Genomic DNA, 24,742 nt, shown 5'->3' on the forward strand with positions numbered 1-24,742 from the left:
GTTGGTAACCTTCTATTGGTGGCTTGTTAAAACTAATAAATCCTAATGGAATATGCGCCAAAATACACAGAAACCCATTTTTTTAATGGTTAAATATTGATTGTTTGTAATAGTATTTGTAATGGAAACCATTACAATTGTATGTTATGGTTCTGTTCTGTTGTTTTTTTCAGTGAGGTCATCTAAACCACATCAGACCCTCTCTCTATTTTTTAAGGTACTGATATTTCAAAACCACTGAAAGGATTCAAAGTTGTCCATCCTTATTGACTCGAAAAGGATGAAATTAGGCCAATTTAAATTCCATCATATTACCGATGACAAGTCTTCTCCACGCTCTCGCGACCGCGCCTTTTCCACGGAGATCACGAGAAGAATCCGGTTTTCCTAATAGCCTAATCTTGGTTCCCATCGGTAAAAAGGACCTCACAATACAGGGAAGGCGGACATATTAATACTTTCACATGAACTGGTGATCAAAGATAGAGGAAATTCTCTGCGACAATTGAACAGTTCGTGAAAAGTTCAAAAGAATGTGATAATCCGATCTCAACGCACATCATCAAGAGCAGAACATGTTTGTTGAGAAGAAGGAACGAGACGCGTTTGTGCTTTCAGTCAATTAAGCTTTATTTTATTAGAAAATACCATTTCGAGACATTTTAAGGAGATTAGAAATATTAATTAACAAAAATAAAAACCAATCATTGAATTAAAATACGTTTTACTATTATTTATTATATTAATCGAATATTAATAACGGTTTGAATTAGATAATTTAATTATTATTATTATTATTTATGTGCCAAATAGAATGATTAAAAAAAGTGTTGGGCTTTAGAAGGATATGAATAGACATTTCACGTTGGACCGCATTCTACACTTTCGCTGCTTTGGAAATAAGCCAAACCTGTGGCTGGTGTCAAGCTAGCCTGAACAGATACTTTCAGACATCTAATTTCTTCACTTCATTCCTGAGGCAGGACTGCGCCCACCCCTTGTGTAAGCAATTTAAACCCGATAGGAGATCATCAGCTATCTGCAGCCACTTCAGACTGAGGAAGAGCATGAGGCTGTGTCTGCAGCGCTACACATCATCACACTCCACGATGCTTTGACGCTCATCTCACTTGCGTCGCGTCACTCCAGAGATTTTTGATCTGGGAGAGTAAATAACCGCCTCGGCACTCGATGCACTCTGTTTCATTTATTTGTTGTTAAACCAAAGACAAGTGCCTGAACGAATGAGTGTATCAAAACAAATTTTGTAATATGAACTTTTTGCCAAGTGGAATATGTTTTTATCTGTCCGTGGCAATTTGCTGGTTCACATCAAGGGTCGACGCATCGTGGTGGTGGGTACAGTTATTGCTTTATTTGAATTTTAGTAATGATATCAGATTTTTTTTTTTAAAACGATTATGGTGTAAAAGTAAATCGTTAAGTATTTGACTGGGGCTATTGGAACAGCTTTTTTTCGTCACTGAAAACTTAAGATGATTTTTATTTTACTTTTTATACTTTAATGTATATTTTAACTTTAAAATTTGTATTTGATTTATGCATATATATATATATATATATATATATATATATATATGTATGTGTGTATATATACATATAAATGTGTGTGTGTGTGTGTGTGTGTGTGTATTGTGCGCGGTTGTGTGTTGAAACATGATGACTTGAAGAGATTTAATCGCACATTCCCTGTGCTTTCATCTTTTATGCAGGTACATGGGCACTCTTGGATCGCAAGTGATGTGCGACAACATCCCGGGCTTAATTAACAAACAACGCCAGTTGTGTCGCCAGCATCCCAAGGTGATGCAGGCTATTGGAGCTGGAATTAAAAACTGGATCGGAGAATGTCAGCACCAGTTCAGAAACCACCGATGGAACTGCAATACCATGGCGCGCGAGCACAATCTTTTTGGAAGGCTTTTGCATCGAAGTAAGGCTTAAGTGTATTGTTTCAAGTCTTAAGGGCTGTATGCACATACAGTATGTTCTCTGCGCTCAACCTGCAGTGCAATTCTTATCTAATATCAGATCATATTACAAAAAGTATAACTTGATGAGCTAGGTGCTTTCGACTCTTCTTTGCTCATCTGTGTGTACAGCACTGTGCATGCATTGATGAGGTTTGGTTTTTATAAAATATTTACAACATATAGTACTGATTATAAAGAGTATAAAATCTATCTATCTATATTTTTACTTGTTTAGAAATAATATATATATATATATATACTCTTTTGGCAAATTTCCATACAGTTGCACCACCTGGAAATTTTTGACATGGACTATGACTTTAAATCCTATAAGAAATATTAAAATGATTTAAATTCAGAAATCACAAGCATTTTCTTCATAGGAAATGTCATAGTTTTTTTGTAACTAAAATATAGACCTAGAAAAAAAATTGTCACATTATTGAACCATGAACAACCCAATATTGTTCTGTGATCATCTAAAGATGTCTATCTGAATCTGAATCGATAAGTCACAATAGTGTCACTTAGCACGCATGTGTATCCTTTACTTTTCATTGTGTTCAAGATTTATGTCAGTTTTGAGAAGAAAGGCTGGATTATTGTGTCTGGTGAGTTCATTCAGAACAGCTCAGCAGCTTGATGCTTTAACTAGGTGTAATTGGCAGTTTTGTGACTTTAGGTTTGTGACTGTAAGTGTCTGGCTGTATTTTCTCATCTCATGTAAAATCATATTAATGGGAACATCCACAAAGGAACTCTGTGTCCTGGGCCTCTAAGCTGCTCTGCACATTAAAGTTAGGTAAAACCTCCGACTTTAATCTTCTTGCTTTAAGGTATCCAGACCTCCCAGAGAGACTCCTAACTTCTCTGTGACACTGTGAGAATCTACTTATTGTCAATGGCAGGTCACTAATTTAAAACAATTGCATGGATTTTGTGGCAGGTATTCTCCTCCTGTCTGACAAAGCTGCCTAACGGAAACATCTTTGGTACACATGTGAAAAGCTGCAGCTTAAAACTTTTGTTAAGTTTTGTTACATTTCTTGTTACTGTCTCTTTATACAGTCATAGCAGACTGTTTTCCACGTTAATCACCTTCACCTAGGCTCACAAAATTAAGACGTCTTAATGTCTTTCCGATGTAAACCTTGTGTTTATATAATGGGTTATGAGATTAGTTTCATCTGAAAAATATATAGACAGTTATATTTTTGACTTTAATGACAAAAGAGAAAGTTTTATATGTATGATGTATGTATAAATTATTATGATCATTTTTATCATTTTTATAATTATAAAGTGCAATATACAAAATAGAATTAACTTAAATGTATAAAGTACATGTAAAAAATGCCTATCCCTATGTATATATATATATATATATATATATATATATATATGTGTGTGTGTGTGTGTGTGTGTGTGTGTGTGTGTGTGTATACATATATACATATTTAAATTATATATATATATATACACACACACACACAAATGTTTTTTATAATATGTAAATTTATTATTTAAATGATTTAACAGCTCTGTTTTAAATGCATTTTAAAATAGTATAAATGTATGTGAAATACATGGAAAGTGTATATATATATATATATATATATATATATATATATATATATATATATATATATATATATATATATATATACATAAACCCTATTTATACTTTTTTCTCAGGCAGTCGCGAGGCCGCTTTTGTCTATGCCATCTCCTCAGCAGGTATGGCCTACACTTTGACCAGGGCATGCAGTCAGGGTGAGCTAGAAAACTGCTCTTGCGACCCTGGAAAAAAGGGCTCATCTAGCGATGCCAAGGGAGATTTCGACTGGGGTGGGTGCAGCGATCATGTAGACCATGCAATCAAGTTCACTCAGGTCTTCATTGACGCCAAGGAGAGGAAGGAGAGAGATGCACGGGCGCTCATGAACTTGCACAACAACCGTGCAGGGAGGAAGGTAATAACACAAACAGCTGTTGAGACACATCTTGAGAAATGAAATCTTGACAAATAATAATCCATGACCATTGCATGGCTCATGCATTTAGAAAAACTAGTCAGAGGTTTACTCTAGACACTGTCTTCTTTTTTGATTCACAGGCGGTGAAGCGCTTCATGAACCTTGAGTGTAAGTGTCATGGTGTCAGTGGCTCATGCAATGTACGTACCTGCTGGTTAGCCATGGCAGACTTCAGGCAGACCGGTGACTATCTCCGCAAAAAGTACAACAGTGCCATTCAGGTGGTGATGAACCAGTATGGAACCGGCTTCACTGGTGCCTACAGGATGTTTAAGAGGCCTACCAAAAATGATCTTGTCTACTTTGAAGACTCACCTGACTACTGTATATGGGACCATGAGTCTGGTAAGTGTGCTGTGGGAAACCTTAAAAGGATAAATCACCCAAATGCATGGCTTTCTAGATATTTTGAACAATTTTTTTATCTGTAAATGTGGTCCAGAACAACACTGATAAGTGTGCTAAGGGAAACCTTAAAGTAATACAGTAGTTCACCCAAAAATGAAAATTCTGTCATCATTTACTCTTGCTCATGTCGTTCCAAACCTGTATGAGTCTCTTTTATATGTTGAACACAAAATATTTTGAAGAATTTTGAAGAACCAAACAGCTGATGGTCCCCATTGACTTCCACAGTAGAGAAAAAAATGCTATGAAAATGAATGGGGGCCAACAACTCTTTGGTTCTTCAAAATATCATCTTTTATTTTCAACATAAGAAAAAACTCATATAGGTTTGGAACGACACAAGGGTGAGTAAATTATGACAGAATGCTCATATTTGGGTGAATTATCCAATTAAGCATAAAAAGGCAATTTGCCCTAAAAAGATAAAAAGAAGAAGCTATTTTAAACAATGTTTCAATTGTGTTTTAAATATGTGGTCCAAAACAACACTGAAGCCCACTGACTTTTCAAATATAGTCTTTTTTTGTTCTTCATCGGAAAGAAAGTCATACACGTACGAGTAAATGATAACAGAATTTTCATTTTTATTTCCTTTATTTGCATTACCTCAAAAGGTGAATTAAGTTGATGAATCAAAGTTATAGTACTCAATCATGTTTCATTACCCACTGTTTGTGTTTCCACTCTGCAAGACTCCCACACTCTGCTCAAAATCAGCAGGCATTAGTCTTTGCCCTCATACACAGTTGTAATCAGAGGACGTGAGCTATTTAGCTGGTTATTACATACACAATAGTCATAACCCAATCCTGTAACCTGAATGCTGGTAAAGATTCCCTTCCTAAGGCTGAGGTTTATCTCTTTACCTTCTGTGTGTGTGTGTGTGTGTGTGTGTGTGTGTGTGTGTACGTACTGAATAACACCAGGTGTACCTATGTGGGAAGCAGTGAGGGAGGGGGTGCCTGTCAGACTGCAGATGATCCCTGCTATCAGGTGACGCTGTGTTTAGACACATTACCACAGTTTTGTGGGCAGAACGGGAGCTGAAATTTAATCCCTATGCGCAAATGCAATAAATCACTAGCTTCCATGGCGGCACCTCTATATTTTCTGCCTAAAACTGGCAGGAATATTTAGAGAGCTAGGTCATGTCTCTTTTAAGTGCCCTAAGTTCGTATGTTGAACCCACTTTAGGTATTTATTATTTATTGTATGTCAGTATAACTGCTCATTTATGAGCATGTAAATGTAGAATGATCTTACAAGCTTTAGGGCTAGTAATGAAAATTGTCACGTCATTCCAAAACCTATTTGACTTTTTTTCTTCTACAGGATACAAAAAAGACATGCAAACTGTTTTTGTCCTGTTATACAGTACAATGGAAGTCAATGGGGTCCAAAACAACACTGGGACTCACTGACTTTTAATATGTGGACAAAAAACTGGATAATAGTTAAAGGGCTAGTTCAACCAAAAATGAAAATTGTCATGCCATTGCAAAACTTATTTGACTTTTTTTCTTCTGCGGAATAAAAAAAAGAGACAAAAACTGTTTTTGTCCATACAATGGATGTCAATGGGGTCCAAAGCAACACTGGGACTCACTGACTTTCATTAAATGGACAAAATGAAAATTGTCTAATTCATCCAAAATGAAAATTGTCATGTTGTTTTCTTCTGCGGATTACAAAAGACTTAAAAAATATATGTTTTTGTTCATACAATGAATATTAAGCCAAAACAACACTGGACCTTATTGATTTCATTAAATTTAAAAAAAAAAAAAACTGAGCCTGCAACTGAAATCACATACTCTCTGAGTGGGTACTTCCTTTGAACAGTTAATTACTTTCGTCTAAAATATATGAGGAAGTAAGCGATTTCGGATGTAGCAAACTGCAAGAAATTCATACAGTTTTAAAGTAACATGACTGAATTTTCATTTTGTTTGAATTTTTTTTTTAAAACAATCGAGACCACCATATTTTAGTGCTGACCTCTATAGTGCGGTGGTTTGTGAGAAACTCTCTTGGCCGAGCAGTCTGTTTGATGTCAGTTTTAGGAGACTAAGACTATACCTCCACTGCATAAGTGTGAAATCCATTACTAGCTCTCACCATGGTCACACATGTTAAACTCATCTCTTGGCATCCCATCATCTTAATTCAATAAGCAGATGCAAGCTCAGGTAAAGGCTGCCCATGATGTAAACGATATGAGCCCAGCATACCAGCCTGATGAACTGCTGTGGGGAGGAGTGGCTGTGTCATGCCCAGACATATGCCTGCCTACTCACAATTGAGTTCAATAGACCAGCGGTGACATACCAACGCTGGCGCTACTGGTAGACTGAAGTGTTTTGCAGTTCTGGCTTTCTCTGTTAGACTGTTCTCACTTTAAACTCATGCATTAAACCATCTTAAAATTGGTTAAACCACAAGAAATAAACATGGTTGTTTGTATAGTGCTGAGTGTTGACTGGCATTGAAGGGATCTTTATAAAGAAAGGCTGCAGATTGTGAGCATGAAAGCAAGGGTTTATACAAGGTCTTTAGCAATTTCTGTATCGGCAACAATCAGCGACGCGTCAGCCTCATAGAGGGAGGGGTTGTCGAGATTAAAGCCGTTGAAATGAGTACGTGATGAAGACCCAGAGCAATGCTTGATAGCTTCTATCACCAGTCCCTCATCTGACCAAGGACCAAGCGGTCATCCTTTTACATTGTGCCGACAAACCCAGCCTCTTCAAGACAGCGCTGTCTGGACACTATCAGACATCTGCCAGGCACTACACTTTACTATTCAGTCGAGGTCTGCTTGCTTCAGGAATTTGTTCAAATATTAGCTTAATTCATAGATTTCAGCAATACAACGTTGAACTATTTTTGCACAATAACAATTTTTACCTGCCCTGCTTATATTTTTACTGGACTGATTACTTCTTACAAGTTATTTATACATTATACATCTATTTGCTGCATTACATTTTTTTTTATCAGAAACAAAATGGAACAAATAAGATTATTTTTATATTATTTATTCATAGATAGATAGATATTAAATTTAATGTAAAAGTAAACCTAAAATAGCGTTTTGAATTCAGTTAATCAATTCATTTTAATGAAATATAAAATACAAAATAATATTACATTAATAATAAGTATGGTAAAACAATTTCAATGTATACATCAAATTCCAAAATTGTGAAACATAATTAATGATTTTTGGAAAGCACAGGTCTAAATATGCTACACAATTTTGCTTTTCAAGTAAATGTATCTAGTTTTCATATTTTGAGTGAAAATTGGACAAAAATACTCAAAAACTCAAAAAAAAATTGTTGTTGTTGTTGTGTGTAAAGACTGGGAGAAAAAACAGTGTTGCGCTTGACTGGTGTGATTTAAAAAAAAAAAAAAACTTTTTCCTTCAATGATTTTATTTTATTTTGTTTTGGTCTGTACAAAAAGTGTTGTTACTTCACAAATTAACACTTCAAAAAGCTGGAAATTATACAGCTATAATGTAACTGTAAAACTGATTGACATGCAATGCAAAATATTGCTAATTGTTTTGTAGGTTTCAACACAGTTTTACTGATGCTTTTGAGATTATTGCAATTTTTTGTTTTGTTTTTTTTATTGCATGCCAAACCTCCTCATGTTGTCTAGCTAAATGGCATACTTTGTCCTTTAGGTTACTTTGGTACACTTTAGTGTATGTCATCGGTGTCCAGGATCATAAAAACAGTGAGGATCTATGCCTTGAACATTTTTGATGTAGCCGTTCATGTTTTATCTCACTAAATCCTTTGATGTCTCACTTAGATTTTTGCTTTATTGTAGGTTCTGTGGGCACAGGTGGGCGAGTGTGCAACCGTACGTCCAGTGGGGCTGACAGCTGTGAGGTCATGTGTTGTGGGCGGGGCTATGACACGTCACGGGTGAGCCGCACCACCAAGTGTGAATGCAAGTTCCACTGGTGTTGTGCTGTTCACTGCAGGGACTGCCAAGAGGATGTAGATGTGCACACCTGCAAAACCCAGTCATGACCCCACCACTCCTGCACTTCAGTTACCCTCCTGAGTAGAGATCCCATCTCAAACCTTTGACATTGTACAGTGCTTTTCTGTTGCAAATGAGATCAAACACAAAGGACCAACAACTTGTATCACAACTTTTTCAAGTCTTGAGTAGTTTAACCATCTTTACTTACTGTTACCCCCCCCCCATCATAACACACATATTTATTACAGCTTTGGAACATAAGAATGTTTAACTTTAATGTATTTCATATTTTGAACTGTAAATACAAACTCTATATAATTTAAAATAAAACGTGTTATGTCAAATAGTTGTCTGTAGAAGTTTGTTGTCCTGTTTTGCAGTAAAGATCTGAAACTAACTGTGGTACAAACAATTAATGACTAGACTGAGTAAACAATTATTTTGGAAAACACTTTTTGTGTCTGAACGATATTCAGAAAGGCAAGTAGATATTTTCCTTTATGATTCATTCCTTAGGTGCTCCAAATAAGACCTAGATTATATTAGACATATTATTGTTATTGTGCAATATTTGTACAGGTGGAGGTGAATCAAATAATGAACCATGAAAATAAATGAAAACAAGGAAATAGGACCAAAAAAAACCCCACTGCCCTGACCAAAAGAGAAAAAAAGTTTCATTGGCTCAGTGCTGACACCCTCAGGACATTTCAAATACCTGATCTCTCCCTAGCCTAAAATTATTAGCACACAGTACAAGAAAATGATAAACATAAAACTCTCTTAATCAGTAAAGACCATTATAAATACTTTTCCCCTTTACTTTAACAATCGATTGCTAGAAACTTAAAAAGAAAATGATCATGTATTCTGCCCCAACAATGTCCAAAGGATATTGCTTCAATACATAAATGTGTATTATAAAATTATTTAAAATATAATCCCTTAAAAGTGATTTATATTATATAATTATTACATTGTAAACTGATCCATTTAAAATGTTGTCTAATTATGTAATATATTTTGCATAAATATTTACGTAATAACCTAACCATTTAAATAATTTATTTGTTATTTTCTTTGTTTGATATGGAATGGAATTTTGTATATGTGAACTTGATATGCTGGTAAATTTTCAAAAATGTTAAAGTGTTTCAGTTGACTTTTGAGTAAAAAATTAAAAATACATGTTCAGGTCTTGTTCAGCAAATCCAGTTAAATGCCATGTGCACACACGACTGGATTGCATTATGGTTGCATCTGGGGCATAGGCTATATTAGATTTCTATCAATGCGTACGATTCATATGTTTTTATTTAATCAATCTTAATTTGTTTTTGGGTAGTAAGAGAAAGTCTTTTTCTTGAACACTAAAACGTTGATTTCTTAATCTTCTATACACCCTTGCATCATATTTAAAAACCTGCAACAGAACAAGAAAAGTGTTCTTGACTGACTTTTATAGATTTTTTTTACAGGCAGTGCAATTCAGTATTAGTACTTTATAATAGTTAAAAAATATTAAACTAATTTTAAATTAGAACGTTTATGTTTTCAGTCATGTTTATAAAATAAGCCAACCGCTGATTACAGGACAACCCTATTTATGTTGTCGTATAATAAAACAAGAAGTCACTGGTAGAAAGTTTAATTAATGTATTTTAGCAATAACAGTTCAGCCCTTACGAAAATTAACCATGGTTGTACTACAAAAAAAAAAACCTTGGTTAAACTATGATAACCATAATTATGCTACACTAACTTTAGTTTAAACGTGGTATTTGTGGTAAAACGGCTGTGGTTATAAAATCAATACGCCAACAACAACAACAGCAGCAGCAGCAACAACAACAACAACAAAAAAGGTTACAACACTTTTACTATAATTAAAATATAGTTGATTTTCGTAAGGGGGCGTGTGTTGATTCGAGATTCGAAAATAACAGGTTCATAAGAGTCATTTGTTCATGAATCGAACTAATCGCGATGCATGATTCACCAAAAAGAACCGACTCATACATGAATCATTCTTGTGTGTTCGTCCGAGAACTCTTAACGGAACTGGAAGTAAACCGTAACGGGTAAGGAAGTATCCATCTCTGTTGCCCAGTCTATCCTTGACCTTCTCGTTTCCGCGTCCTCGCGCGTCCCGTGTCAAAGTAGAAGCCGGAATACAATCGAGGCGGAGCAGCGCGCTTGGTTTCTTGCTCCCGCACACGCGCAGCATGGGCAGCACGCAAGCGCACGTTTAAACAGTTAGCCATCCCACAGACAAAGCATATTCATAGTTAACTGAAAGAGACCGGGTGAGCACCCTCTGACCGAACAAAATTATCACTGGCGCAGAGGTACGACCCATTCAAGTTAAGTCGCAGCATGTTCACGTTAGACGGATAACATGTTATGTTATGAGTGACACTAACAGGTTATGTTTCAACTTTAGCGGCTAGCTGGTTGCTCTGGCATGTGAGTAGGTGTGGCGAGCTCGCAGACAGGTTCAGTGGGAGTGGGTGTCCGCGTGCGTTAGATTGTCCTCCATGTTCTATTAAATGTGGTGGACTTCGTTAGTGCACGTATCTCACGTCACTTTCAGGACATTTGCCAAGGGAAATGTGCGCTGTAGTGTTATAGGAACTGTCCAGTTTTGAAGTGGTCAAGAGACAAACTTGAGCAGTGTTAGAGTTGGGTGTATTGCAGTGTTGCATGCATGGAAAGAATTCACATATCAGTCAAGTGGTTTTGTGAAATGATCTTACATAACCGTTTTAGTTATATTAGTTCTGTTTTCAGACTGGCAGCTCACATACAAGAAATAGATTACCACAATACAACTTCTGTCATCATTTACTCATGCTGGGAATTTTAGGCTGAATGGCAACCTCAGTCACTTTCATTGTATGGAAATAAAAGTTGCAATAAATGTAAATGGTGACTGAGGCTGTCAGTCACTATTGTTCTCCCTTCCATATTTTTAGCCCTCTTTAGTTTAAAGTCATTGTCTTAAGATTATAATAATATGGTTCATGTTCATTTACTTACAGCCTTTATTTTTCTTAGTGGAGCAGATGCCAGAAGTTCCCCAAACTGTACGACTAACTTATAAAGTGTTTGTTTGTTCTAGGACTTGTGAACGCTGTCATTTTGTCCTGCATGTCCCTGAGAGTCAATGGCTGATTCTGGCTCCTCTGCCACAGTGCCTGAAGGATTTCACTATGAGACCAAGTATGTCATCCTCAGCTACCTCAGCCTGCTCCCGCCGTCAAGATCAAGACCCTCAGAGACAGCGGAGGGTAAGAACTCACATCCACAATTCAGTATGAACAAACTGCCTGCCTGCCTGGCAAGAATCATAAGGAGTTTAATTTAATCTCAAAACAATGACAAAACGTTCAATGGTACGCTTGTCTCGCTTATGCAGGAAAACAGCAAACAGTTATATATTGTAATGCAAGCATAGTGAGGCAAGAAAGCACATTTTCTGTTTTATGCAATACAAAATTCCTGCAGAAGTAATGACACTGATGAAAAAGTGTAGAAGTTTTAAAAAGATGAATTAAAAATATTTTCTCTAGACTCTGTAAATGGCTTAGCATTAAGATGTGTTTTTACAAAAGTCACTTCCCAGTTCTAATGTCACGATTATTATTTCATGATGTTAAAGTGCATTGTTGTCAGACAGAATTCTTATCTATTTCTTAAGGAAAATAAAAATTTGGAATATAACATCCCTTTCATTGTCAGCCATATACCACACCATTGTACACACATTCACTGTGCTATCTCAACTTAGTGATGATTCTGGATGCTGTTAACTGTGTAAAATACATGCAATATGCATCAAATGGTAAGATATATACAGATCAAGTAAACATGACTGTAATAGTAGGAGAACACAATCTAGATATTGTGGGGAAAAATAAAATAAAACTCAAGTCACTACAGCAACAGTTCTTTCATACTGCTTTAACACTTCTTAGACTTTCCCTAGAGCCTCTTTGCAGACACAGCACCATTGCAGTTTCTGTCTCTAGTAGGGTTTGTCTACAGTTACTGAGGTCACATTCCTGCTCCAGTAATCTCCATTTTGCCCTTGAACATGGACTATAACTCAAAGTACTGTATACAGAGTGCCATAACCAGTGTACTTTGATTAAAAAATGCATGCAGGTAATTGCAAGTAATGCATTAACAAATCCCTCAGAGTGCCTGTTTTGTCTATATTTATGTCACAGTCCATATACAGTTGGCAAATTTGGTTCTGTTGGTATCATTTATATGTTTTGTGCTTCAAACAGTCCATGGCATTTTGTTTAGAGGAGAAGTTGTAAGGCGGATTCTCATGAATATTGTCATTTTCATTTTTTTTATTTAGTCCTTGTGGAGTTTAGAAGTAAATGCAAAACACACATAGAGTTTGTCATTGACAGTTAGTCTTGTTGACTTTATTACAGAGGATGGTATGGGCTTAAGCTGCCTGTTGGAGATTTTGGAGCCTTGGGCATATCAGCGGTTCAATGAGGAATGTCCTGCTCTGGTTTTCATTCAGTCAGCTTTGAAAGTAGCTTCTGATCCCTCTTTCCACTCGACCCGCTCTGCAGTCTGACAGACTGTCAGATGCAATCAACGTTGGCTTGTTCACATGCCACTGTTCAGAGCAAAGCTCAGCCTGAACAAAACTGACTAAAGACTGGCCCGGCCTGGGAAAAGTCATTGTGAGCTCCAGTCAACTTTTGTAACATTGTAAAAGGCTTTGTCTGCTTCACAGTCATTTTATACACACTCTCTCTAAATCAGTTTATTTCCCTCTCTAACACTTCTTTTTGTAGACCATCACTGGGTATGTGAGGTTGAGAGAGCTGAAAGCCTGGCCCTTGCTCAAACAGTAAATAATTCATCAGTGTATGAATGAATAGCCACGCAATGGTTTAAGACACCACAGAAAAAGCCAGTTGTATTACAGCCACTGTATTACAGAATTGTTTCTAATAACATATTAAAATATAAAATAGAAAGAGTGGATATGATATATTGAACCCTTAATATATGATAAATAAAAAAAATAAAATATGGGGGGGTAATAAACCAGGCTTAATTTTTTTTGTTGCTATTTACATAATACTATCTGGAGCGCATGATATGTTTTGACATTGTTCAAAAGTGCTGAGTTTGACTCTGTGTTGTCAATCTGTTGTGTGCAGAATATACTGGTCATTAGAAAATTAGAAATGTAGAAAATTATTCAGCTAAAGATTTTAATACCTGGAGTTTTCTGGCTTGTGTGGCTAAATATATTTGCATCAAGGTTCAAATAAACAAGAATTTAGCACTTAAGATAAGCAAAATATTTCAGGAGCTGATGAAAATGTTATAATGCTTTCACGTTTTGTTTATAAAATGTATGATTTGTTTTTTTTTTAATGAAGGTTATTATTTCAAATGAAGTAATGTAGTAAAAAATATTTTTGCTTCAAAAGAGCATAGAATTCCAACTGTTATTGTAGCTTGCGTTAGTTATTTTGTCTGTATAGATTTACAAATTAATAGTAATTAACTCTTATTTTCTTAAAAAAAAAAATATATATATATAAAAAAAGTACTAAATAGGGCATTTTGTTCACACTTGACCAGGTAAATGATTACATCAAATTAAGAGAAATTATAATTATTCACATACATTTTTATGTATATATATGTAAATTAAATAAAAAATAAAATTTATGCATTTAGCAGACGCTTTTATCCAAAGCGACTTACAGTGCATTCAGGCTATCAATTTTTACCTATCATGTGTTCCTGAGGAATCGAACCCCCAACATTGCGCTTGATATCGCAATGCTCTTCCAATTGAGCTACAGGAACACTATATATATATATATATAAACTTTTTTGTGTTATGATTCTATGCAGGAGAAAGCCATTCTACACTGGAAGTGGAAAGAGAGCGGAATAGCAGCCTGAAGAAGCAGATTGAGAATGAAATGAAGCACCTGGAAGAGGAAATTGCGGCCTGTAGGGTGTTTCTTATTATACTGTATATTCGTGATAAACTATGATCCAGATTTCAGATTTATTTTAATTCACCTGCCTCTTTTTCTGCTCAGCTTTTTCCAGGACTGGTTTTGATCAGCTCACATCCCCAGTGTTCAGTCCAGCCAATCCAGAAAGCTCCATAGAAGACATCCTGGCAGTGCTTGGGGACCGTGTCTCACGAGACCTGGACACACACCTGTCCTCCGCCACTCACACGCTTCTGAACAGGTCCTTTTAAATATCCAGGGAAAATTCCTGGAACATTTCAGTAGTTGTTAAAAAGATTTAGTAACGTACTTGGCAGAGGTATTTGCCAGAAAAATGTGTTGTGTAAACAGCCTGCATATACAGTTATTATAAGTTGGCTTCAAATGAGTTCATTATTGACATTTAGCTTAAATATTGACTAAATCTTGGAACATATGTCATACTGATGTTTTTCTGAAGAATAAGCAAATTCTAATTAATGCAGAGATATCTTCATAATATAAGTGCCTCTCATGCAGTGATTTGGACTTTGAGCGCTTCAGAGCAGCGGTGGAGGAGGTGTCCTCTCATGCTCAAGGAGGATGGAGCAAGGTAATCCAAAAAACCTCATGAAATAGGTGCACACCAAGCACCCAGAAGACAACTGGAGAGTTTCACTGAATCGTGAATGTCTCTGTCCTTCATTTTCTTTATTTTGTCATTGTGTTGCTCTGTTTAGGTGTTGGTACCCTTAGTATTGTTACAAGCTCTGCAGAATGAGGGGCAGCCACTGGAAACTCTGCTGCATTATGGTTTGCGTTACCTTGAGGAGTTGCAAGCAGACTTCATCATTGAGCAGGGAGGATGGGTGAGTGACTTCTATTTGATGGGTGATGTGGGTGGATCTGTATGTTATAGCCAGTTTGTTTCCATATCACTTTTTTCTATTAGTAATGCAGATTAGTCTCTCTTTGTGGTGCAGTCGTGTGTTATGTGAGTTCACAGAATTAATGCACATTACTCAATGATAGATGAATGTCTCTGCAACCTGTTAGCAACTTATGAAACGCATGAAAGTATGATTGTCTAACTGGGTGTTACAGTGGTTCTTGACCTTTTTTACTGAAAGGTCCCTATTTTCCAACACAAATCAGGATATTTTCTCCACTGTTTCTACTACAATCTCATTTATAAAGTGAAACTGGGAGACACTAGTTATTGAGAGGAAAAAGAAAAAAAATATGATATCTTGTATTTTTTTCAAGTTAGATTATTTCAACTTTTTATTAATGCTATGCATATTAATTCCTCCTGAGGGCCTCCTAGTAAGTCCTGTCCCCTTGCTTAAGAGCCACTGCCTTAAAGAGGTTCAGGTCAGTTAAAAGGCACAGCTTGGAAGGAATGGTCATTGACTCTGTTTTCAAGACTCCTGTCAGGAGAGGGAGCCAGAGCTGTGTTCGTGATTTTTCTTTTTGTTTTTAAATGCATTATGTGGCCACGTGATGGTCAAGATATCTTTACGTGGTGTTTCATCAACACTTACCTTTTCACTTTTATGGATGTGCTAACTTTATGATGGTTCTGTCAAGTCATTGTGATCATGACGAGCACATTTGTTTATGGTCATAATAAAGAAGTACTCTTCAGCTTAATGTTTTGCATAATGTGCACACTCATTCCCATTCATCTTATCAAAATGTTATTTCATATCATTTGATAGTTTGAACTCAAGATTTTCATTTCGGAAGGCTATCATACCCTCATGCAAATGTTTGAACAGCTCTTCTCCTCTGTCTGATGATGTCGTATAGCATGAGGAAGGTTTATTTAGGTCACACTGTATCTCAGATGAGGGCCATCTGTATGAAAGACTCCGTTCATGCGTTCTGTGTGCGAGCTGAAGAACTCAGTCAGAAGGATTAATTTAATTAGTGCACCGTTGACACTGACACAGGGAGGAGGGGACACCATTGTTTCATACTGCCGCTCAGTACAGGACCACATTCCAGTGATGAAGCGAGAGCTTTGGCATAGATGATAGGGGATAAGCATCTGTGAGAGTTTGAATGCAGCTGGGAGGAGTCTGACAGAAGGAGAAGACCGTGTGCAAACAAACTGAGCTCCTGTTTAGCAGTTCCAGCCCCATTACTCTGACAGCAACCTTTATCCGGTCTATACTTTCTCTTTGCCACTCATTCACTTCATTTCCTTGTGGTCACTGCTGGAGTTCTGCGCATGTTTGAGACGAACAAAGGCAGGTAGGACAGCTGCTTTCTTCTAGGTGTCTGGAACAGATGAGATTCTCTTGTGGTCCATTTGCACAAAACAATTGAAATGTTCTGGATTTAGGTCCTTTTGACCTCTTTCTTGGTCTCCATCACGTAATGGCTGTTGTGAATGGATAATAAAATGGCTAACACAAGGACACTCACAAGGTTTAAATCTCCAGTCTGTTAAATGAGCCAGTCTGTAAATAATTTAATATTTAACCTGTTTTAGTGTAGAAATGAATGCAGTTTGAGTGACTCAGTTTGCTCAGTTCTGCTTTTAGCTGAATATAATTGTATTTTGGGTGATCATTCGTTTTTTTGCACCTTTGCGAAGCACAATAATTGTTATAGAGAATAGAACAATAAAATAGGCCTCATTTGTGAAACATGACAATTAATTGTTTGCTAAAGCATTCATGCATAAATTGTTGAACCAGTATAGTGTGACAATTAATGTATGCATGGTTTTAATGCACATTTATACAGAAAATAATTTAATGAATGAGACCCAAAGCCAGTGACGTGAATGAGAATCAATCTGCTGACATGTTCCTGCTGAATCATGATGTCTGCTCTGATCAGGACAAACTCCTGTAGGTCAAGGGAAAGATTCAGTAGAGGTAACAGAAACCTGGTGTGTGGGACGTGTGAGACATTTTGTCTTGTGAGTTGCCCCACCCCTTTATCCCCTTCCTGTCCGTTTATCTGTTCTGTACGTAACACAGAGTTAACCTTCAGGGTGTCTGTGTCAGATGGCACAACAAAGATTCTTGAGATGGCTTGATGTGATGTAATTTGACTCCTGTACAGACAAACCGATACCAAAGCAATGTGCCCCTGTCTGTATATCAGTAGGTGCTGAGAGCGGAGCTCGAGCCACATCAGGTCGCATCACCCGGTACATCTCGCAGCCCGGCTTCTTACATAACTACATTTTACAGCCGATTTGTTGCTCTCATCACACAACCAGAGGCCATACGCCACCCCCACACACTCCAGAGATGAAGAACAGAAATAAACCTGATAAATCCTCCTATGAATCATCTGGAGCAAGGCTGTCCCAGTTTGAATGCCTCCAAACTATTCACAGTGCTAGTTGAGATGGTGACCTGTATGCTTGACATCCTATAGGAGATCCTGAAGAATCTTTCACCCAAGTATCCTAATATAAAGTATTTGCTTAAGTAAATTTAGGATATGTTTAGATATTAAAAAAGGAATGTAAACCCATTATCTGTCAAGCTGATGTTCTATTTATGAATGAGCAGGTTTATGTGGAGAGTTCTCACCAGTAGGTTGCATGATGCAGTGGGCAAACTGGTTGTCTTATCAGTACACAGTTCAGCATTCACAGGCGACTGGTACAGTATGTGGAAATGTACATGTATGTTCCACCCTCAACAGACAATATATGTTTATCTTTGATAATATAACAGTAGAAACTTCCTTACAATTGTGTTAAATGTTGTAAGGTTACAGAATGTATTTGCATTCACATTTATGCACATTACCATTCAATAGTTTGGGATCAGTATGATTAAAAAAATAAAAAATAAAAAAATACTTGTATTTACCAATTGCTCAAAAGTGACAGTAAAGACATTTATGATGGGACAAATGGTCTCTATTTCAAATAAATGTTACTACAATTTTTTACGAAAATTTGTTAAATTGTAAAATATTTCACAATATTACTGTTGTACTGTATATTTTATAATAAATGCAGCCTCAGTGAGCATAGGAGAAAAAAAAATCATTGACCCCCACTTTATTGAACAGTACTGTACACACAGTTCACATACTTTTTAGTAGCACAGTATTACCAATTGGTTACCACTCGACTGGTTCTAAGCTCTGTACCCCATCCTATCTTTAATATTTAATGTTTGAATGCGAAAGCATTTTGAGTTTGGCCAGCATACGTGAGTTTTTGTCTTTAGGCGAGGGTGGGAACATGTACTAAGGGTGGAGTGGTGTATAGGCACCCAAAGCTCACCTGAGAGAACACGCTTTACAGCACAACTTCATTTTAGACAGTCTCTGGATAGGAAAGCAAGCCTAATCTTGCAGGAAACATCTATCTTACGCCACCGTTTCAAAAAGGTATTGTCAATTTTGAGTATGTACATAGGATTTTTGTTATTTTAATTTTTTCTTCATAACCATACTAGTTAATGCTCGAGTCTTTGGAGCTTAGAAAGCTTGGATTTCACAGTATTTTTTTTTCTTGGGTTTATTTAATCTGCTTTAAAAAGATTTTTGAGAGCAAATGGAAATATTAATGTCAACTCAATCCATCTATCTTTCTGTGATGACATCACATGCATATAAATAGGTGTCTTGCCACAAATAATTTTCGGTATTACTTTCATTAGAATTATGGGGTATGCATCTGTAAATCAAGCATAATATGTGCAGTGAACCAGGACATCATTTATTATACACTATCGTTCCAAGATTTGGGGCTGGTAAAATTTTTTATTTTATTTTATTTTTCGGGAAATTAATGCTTTTATTTATGTTAAGTAAATGAGTACCAAGTATAATCTCAACCCGAAACTTTTGTCTTTACTGACTTAACCTGTTGTTGTGTTTACCATGCAGATTTCAGAAAATTTCATTTGTCTTCATATATGGTTATTTCTTTGGTTTCAGTTTTCAGGTTTCTTTGGAAATTCTCTAAAGTTATTAATCTATTTAGGCCTAGTTGTTTTTTTTAGGAGACACTCAGTGGTTATCTATATATGATTCACTGTCACATACTGGTTGTGTGCTTATGATTCTCTATCTGTTGGCACAGCAAAGATTCTTGAGCATAAATATTACATGAAGCTAGATGCACATGCACTGTAGTGAATTACTGAAATCTAAAAGACCAAAAAAGGCATAGGGGGCAGAATGCTGTCCTTTAAGATGAGTAAGCAAGGGGCAGTATAGGTTTGCTTAATGCAAATGAGCACAAACTGACATATTTACAGACAATGAGTTCAAATTCAAATAGGCTCGTTTTGCATGCTTGACCTAGTTGAAGTGATGTGGTTGTTGTGGGTGACTGAGGAAGATATAGTCATAACTATATAGGAGGGACCGTACAGTGAATACAGATGGAGAGTGGGTTAAAACACTTCCTGTTGAGGTCTTGAAGACTTATTTTGAAAGTTGCCCTCAGGTCTGTCTTTGTGTATTTGTAAAGAAGCAGCTTCATTCAAGTAATTTTAGAAAATAATGACCAGTCAACACTCTTTTTTTTTTTTAACTCGACTTGCTGATCTGTCTGTAGTCATTATAAAAGCTTTTACACAAGAACCAGGAGAACTGAATAAAAGCATCTACGAAAAACACTAAAATGCAGCTACTATAATCTAACATCATTGTAACAAATTAAACTCCATAACTATGGGAAGGAGGAGACGGGAACCGGCGGACAATCAAATAAAGACTTTAATAACAAAATAAACACAAAACAGCGCAACAGCCCCTCGCAGACGACTGTCGCGCACAAATAAAAAGCAAACACAAACTAAAACCCAGGCCTGGTCCTCTCTCGTCCGTCACTGTCGTCGCTCCAGTTTTATATCCTTCCATCTCCTCCGTGGGACTCGAGACCGGTGGGTCGAGCAGGTGTCGCTCATTTCCAATCACTCCACCGGCCTCGCTCCTGTTCCCACGTCTCTCGGCCCCGCCCCACTCGTCACAATCATATTCAGTTAATAGCTGTCCATCATTGATACTTTGCATTTTAAAGTTGATCTTGTTTAGTCAACTATGAAGTAGAGAGAATGTATTATTATAGCTGTATTACTCTCACACTCCACTGAGTGGCAAAAGAAGTGATAAATTCAGTTTACTGTACCAAAGAACATGCCGCAATAATTGTATTATTTGAAAGTCGGTGTATTTGTGTGTGTGTGTGTCAACATATATATTATATATAGATACACACATTATATTATATACACTGTGTTTAAATTTATTTTACATGCATTTTATTTGAGCAAGTTATACTACTTTTCAAAAGTATTAGGTTGTATGATTTTTCTGCGTTTTGATTAAAGCTTGCATTTGTTTGATTAAATACAAATTTTAATATTGTAAAATATTGTTACAATTTAAAATAATAAATATTGTTACAATGTAAAATAAAAATAACTAATTTCAATTTTAATATATATAAACTTTATCACTGTGTAATATATTCCTGTGATTGCAAATATAAATTTTAAGTAGCCATTGTCAGAGTGGCATCTTTACTCTGTTAATTTTGATAAATTTATTGCACCCCTAATACATTTCTTAAAAAAAAAATCAAACTGACTCTATGAGGAAAAAAAAAATAAGTGAGTGTAGTATATGTGTATATGTGTGTTATATATTATATATTACCATGCATATATATATATATATATATATATATATATATATAGATAGATAGATATAGATATATATTACACAACTAAATCAGTTTTGGTGTTACTGATGATAAATGTTTCTGAAATTATAAAAACAATATGTCTAACATGTAATTTGATGTCATTTGTATGAGCACAACATGATCATTCGTTTTATTAATACTTTTTTAGGTCATTTGTATACTTCATGCTTCTTATAGGCACATTTATTTGTGAAGGGTAGTTGAATTGAAGTTGTTGATCTCCATTAGAATGGTTTGCAGACACAATCATGAAGCCCATATAAAGTAATGCACACAGGTAAAAACAAACATATTACATGTTTTTGTTGTGGTGGGAAAGAGATTACACATTTGGAGTTTCCACAGAAGGAACTGCGTACATTAGCTTACCACAGTTTTCAAATGAAACCCAAAACATATGTTCTCATGACTCAAACCTTGCCAAAACCGTTGTGTTCTACGTCAGAGATCTTCAACTCAGCTCCCGGGAACCCACTATCCTGCAGAGTTTAATCAAACCCACCTGAAGCACCTAATCGGGCTCTTCTGGATTGCTTGAAAATACATAAGCAGGTTTTTAAAAAAATAAACTTTGCAGGACAGCGAGTCCTTCATTGAAACATTTCTCATTTATAGAACAATAGAGTAGAATAGAAATAATAGAATATTGGTAATTGGAATAAAATTAAAAAAAAACTGATTGATTTTCCACTCCTTATATTACAGGGCACTGTGTTCAGCTTGGATGAAGCTGAGGACCCTGGTGTGTTCATAGCCGAGGACAGTAACGACATCTATATCCTGTCAGCTGAACAGGCCTCGGATCAGCTGAGCCCTCCTGCTTCATTACTGACACTTGGAGATAGCAGTGAGCCACCTTCCTGGCAGACAGAGAGTCTTCCTGTGTCTCTGACAGGACACGAGTCTTGGGCGCAGGTTGGCATGATGGACCCAGAAGACGCCAAGAGTCTGGACAGCACCGAAGGAGTGGCGTTAGCCGAGGAGCAAAGCGAGAACAACTCCTCGAACTCTGACATTGTCCACGTGGAGCGTGAAGATGCTGAACTTCTAGAAGAAGGTGGGGAGACGGTGGAGGAAGGGGAGCTGCAGAGTAGCGTACTTAGCGTGCTGGGCGGTGAAAGCGAACTTGCTGCTGTCGGAGAAGAAGCACCAACCGCAGAGCTAGTGCAAACTGCAACTGAGCTGACTGTGGAAGAGATCCCTCCACCTCCATCCTCAGAGCAAGAGCACCCAGACGCCCCTGCTGCCTCGTTCCCCGTGCCTGAGCCTGAACTTCAGTCTCAGCCTGTTCCAGCTCCTGTGGAGCCACAATCATCTCCCCCACCCGATCTAGAACCTGAGGTGGTCCAAGCAACCCAAGAGCAAGAGATTCTTCACAAGGTGGATCTGAAGGCCTTCTCCCCGGCCCACGACCACAATGTCCCGACCTCTCCTGAGGTGCAGATGAAGTCAGTGCCACAGCCTGAGTCCTCTGACCTCCCTGTGCTGCTATATGGTGGTGCTGCCCTGGTGGCCATCGCTGCAGTATTAGCTTTTGGAGCGCTGGCCTACAGGAAGAAGTAGAAATTCTGTGACTGTCCTTGACCTCACTGTATCTCTTTCCCTAACGGAAGCCCTGTGGGTCACAGTGCCGCCACAAGCTGCAATTTATGGGAAAACTACTCTTGTGTGTCATACCATTTTATTATGTTTTTTGTTCTTGTTGCTTTTATTTGTTGGCTTAGTCCAGCTTTATGACTGGAGATGAACCTACAGGTGAAGTCAGGTTTCTTTTGTGCTGTATTAGTAAACATAGTAGTGATTGGTTCACTATGCTGTGACCTAGGTTCCTGGTACCACAAGGAACATCAGGGCTTCTGATTCATAAGAAGATAATTTGTGTTAGTGAAGCATGTTTATTCCTGTATATAAATATTTGATTTAATTAAGTTAGGTTAACAAGCTTTTGCGAGTTCATGATTTAGATTTTATCTTATCAGACATTAAATATTAAAGTCCAAATCTTTATGGGCTGTGCTCTTCAGATGGATTGTGTGACTGATATCCTCCCAAAATATATCAGTACTGGTACAAGATTACTCGCAACAACCAAAAGCAAAGTATCCATGCATTCTTGATTAATTTAGACATTCATATTAACCATATTTAGTATATATTTTGAATAAATTAGGCTTGCATGAATCCTTTGAATTCCCCCTTTTAAAAGTTCAAAGTAGAAGCCTAGGTCACAGCCTTAAGTGGAAAACCCCTTCACTTTGACTGATACATGTTGACATTAAGGGATTGTCATTTCTTGATGAACAGCAATTCACTATAATGTGAACATTTGTTCTGTTCGGTGCAAAACGTGTTTGTAGAAACTTAGAAAATACTACACCAGCACAGTCAATATTGCCACGGCGACAGGGCACAGTTGACTGAATTTATCTCAACGTCAGGAACCATAATATAATGCTAGATGAAAAGTCATAGTTTTCTAATATGATGTTTCAAATCATGCATTTTGTAATTAAATGCCCCTAATTCTGGGTCAGAAGCAATTTCAATAAAATCTTGAAATGAGAATATGATGAAACATTAAACTTAAACCACTATGATTTATAAAAATTCTAATGGGTTTTGTAATTCAAGATTAAAAAATGATTTGCTGTTAGGTAACATTATCTGTCTGTTGTTCAAATCATGTGCTGACTTCAGGTTTGGGGGACCAGAATGTCTCTTAAATGTCTAATGCACCACAAAGATCTGTCATCGGTCCTTTGCAGTTTTTCTTTCTCCTCAAACTTAGTACTTACTGTCTTCTCGGTTTCTAATTTAACACCTTGCCTTTACCTTGTGCTGTTTTATTGTCTTTAAGCTAAAAAGGCCTGCACAGCACAGCCTTGTCACCCTCCTTTCCCTGTTGTGTGCCTATCCAAAAGAGACCCTGCTATTCAAAACAACAGAAAACGTAAGCAGAAGTCACACACAAAGGCAGGATCTACCTGTTTTTTTGTCAGTGGTTGACAACCTCACGTCAAAGAAAAAGTAGTTTTTGTTTTTTTTGCAAGTGAGGTTTTTTGTATCACGGATTGACAAAAGCTGTGAAATAAAACTGTATTCCATCAAGGGTTAACCTTGTGGTTCGTGTCCTGATTTAAGCATGAATTTTATCTTGAAGAAATATTTTTAAATGAAAAAAAAGACATGCAAACTAAAATAGAAACTAAGTTTGCTTCCTCTATTTTGTACTGATATGAGTTAGATTTTTTGTAATACAAAAGTGACGGTTGATCATGTGATATCCTTTACTGATTAAATGAGAAGAGATTATGAGATTGAAGAAGATCAAAAAGTTATCAGATAAGATCGTGAATGCATACATTTTTTCAGAAATTTGGTTTAATGCATAGTTTCCGGTTTAATCCGGATATTATTTTCCCACGGCAGTTAAAGAAACAAACAAATGCCTAACAAGACCATAAAACTTAACGGGGCCAAAGTGCCGAAAACAAGTTAATCACAGACAGTATTAACACATAGAAAAAAGGAAACGTTTACAGAAAAAAAAATATATACCATAAGGTAATGCTAGCATTTCAATCTTGACTATCACTTTAA

At 36.7% G+C, this 24,742-nt stretch overlaps 2 protein-coding genes across 5 annotated transcripts; both read left to right on the forward strand.

Annotated features, from left to right (window-relative positions):
- Positions 1 to 979: 979 nt before the first annotated feature.
- On the forward strand, positions 980 to 8,768 carry LOC132101494 (protein Wnt-2-like). Its single transcript, XM_059506509.1, has 5 exons — positions 980 to 1,355; positions 1,734 to 1,954; positions 3,690 to 3,967; positions 4,111 to 4,375; positions 8,282 to 8,768. Exons 1-5 carry the CDS (start codon positions 1,273 to 1,275, stop codon positions 8,485 to 8,487), a joined length of 1,053 nt encoding a protein of 350 aa, XP_059362492.1. The 5' UTR covers positions 980 to 1,272; the 3' UTR covers positions 8,488 to 8,768.
- A 1,663-nt stretch (positions 8,769 to 10,431) lies between these two features.
- On the forward strand, positions 10,432 to 24,257 carry bcl2l13 (BCL2 like 13). Of its 4 annotated transcripts, none has more exons than XM_059506512.1 (7): positions 10,432 to 10,524; positions 11,565 to 11,733; positions 14,351 to 14,452; positions 14,545 to 14,701; positions 14,980 to 15,052; positions 15,180 to 15,308; positions 21,848 to 24,257. In XM_059506512.1, the coding sequence occupies exons 2-7, from the start codon at positions 11,610 to 11,612 to the stop codon at positions 22,703 to 22,705; spliced, it is 1,443 nt and encodes a 480-aa protein (XP_059362495.1). In that variant the 5' UTR covers positions 10,432 to 10,524; positions 11,565 to 11,609; the 3' UTR covers positions 22,706 to 24,257. The 4 variants fall into 4 exon arrangements, with proteins under 4 accessions (XP_059362495.1, XP_059362494.1, XP_059362496.1 ...); XM_059506511.1 differs by lacking the exon at positions 10,432 to 10,524 and adding an exon at positions 10,539 to 10,806; XM_059506513.1 differs by lacking the exon at positions 10,432 to 10,524 and adding an exon at positions 10,539 to 10,749.
- The last annotated feature ends 485 nt before the right edge of the window (positions 24,258 to 24,742 follow it).

Source organism: Carassius carassius, chromosome 23 (assembly GCF_963082965.1).
Source record: "Carassius carassius chromosome 23, fCarCar2.1, whole genome shotgun sequence".
NCBI lineage: Eukaryota > Metazoa > Chordata > Actinopteri > Cypriniformes > Cyprinidae > Carassius > Carassius carassius.

Coding starts and splice junctions, on each gene's coding strand:
- bcl2l13 (XM_059506512.1), top strand. CDS start 11,610: ATGGCTGATTCTGGCTCCTCTGCCACAGTGCCTGAAGGATTTCACTAT. Junction 11,734..14,350: donor ACCCTCAGAGACAGCGGAGG/GTAAGAACTCAC, acceptor GATTCTATGCAG/GAGAAAGCCATTCTACACTG. Junction 15,053..15,179: donor CTCAAGGAGGATGGAGCAAG/GTAATCCAAAAA, acceptor TGCTCTGTTTAG/GTGTTGGTACCCTTAGTATT.
- LOC132101494 (XM_059506509.1), top strand. CDS start 1,273: ATGAACTTTTTGCCAAGTGGAATATGTTTTTATCTGTCCGTGGCAATT. Junction 3,968..4,110: donor ACAACCGTGCAGGGAGGAAG/GTAATAACACAA, acceptor TTTGATTCACAG/GCGGTGAAGCGCTTCATGAA. Junction 4,376..8,281: donor TATATGGGACCATGAGTCTG/GTAAGTGTGCTG, acceptor GCTTTATTGTAG/GTTCTGTGGGCACAGGTGGG.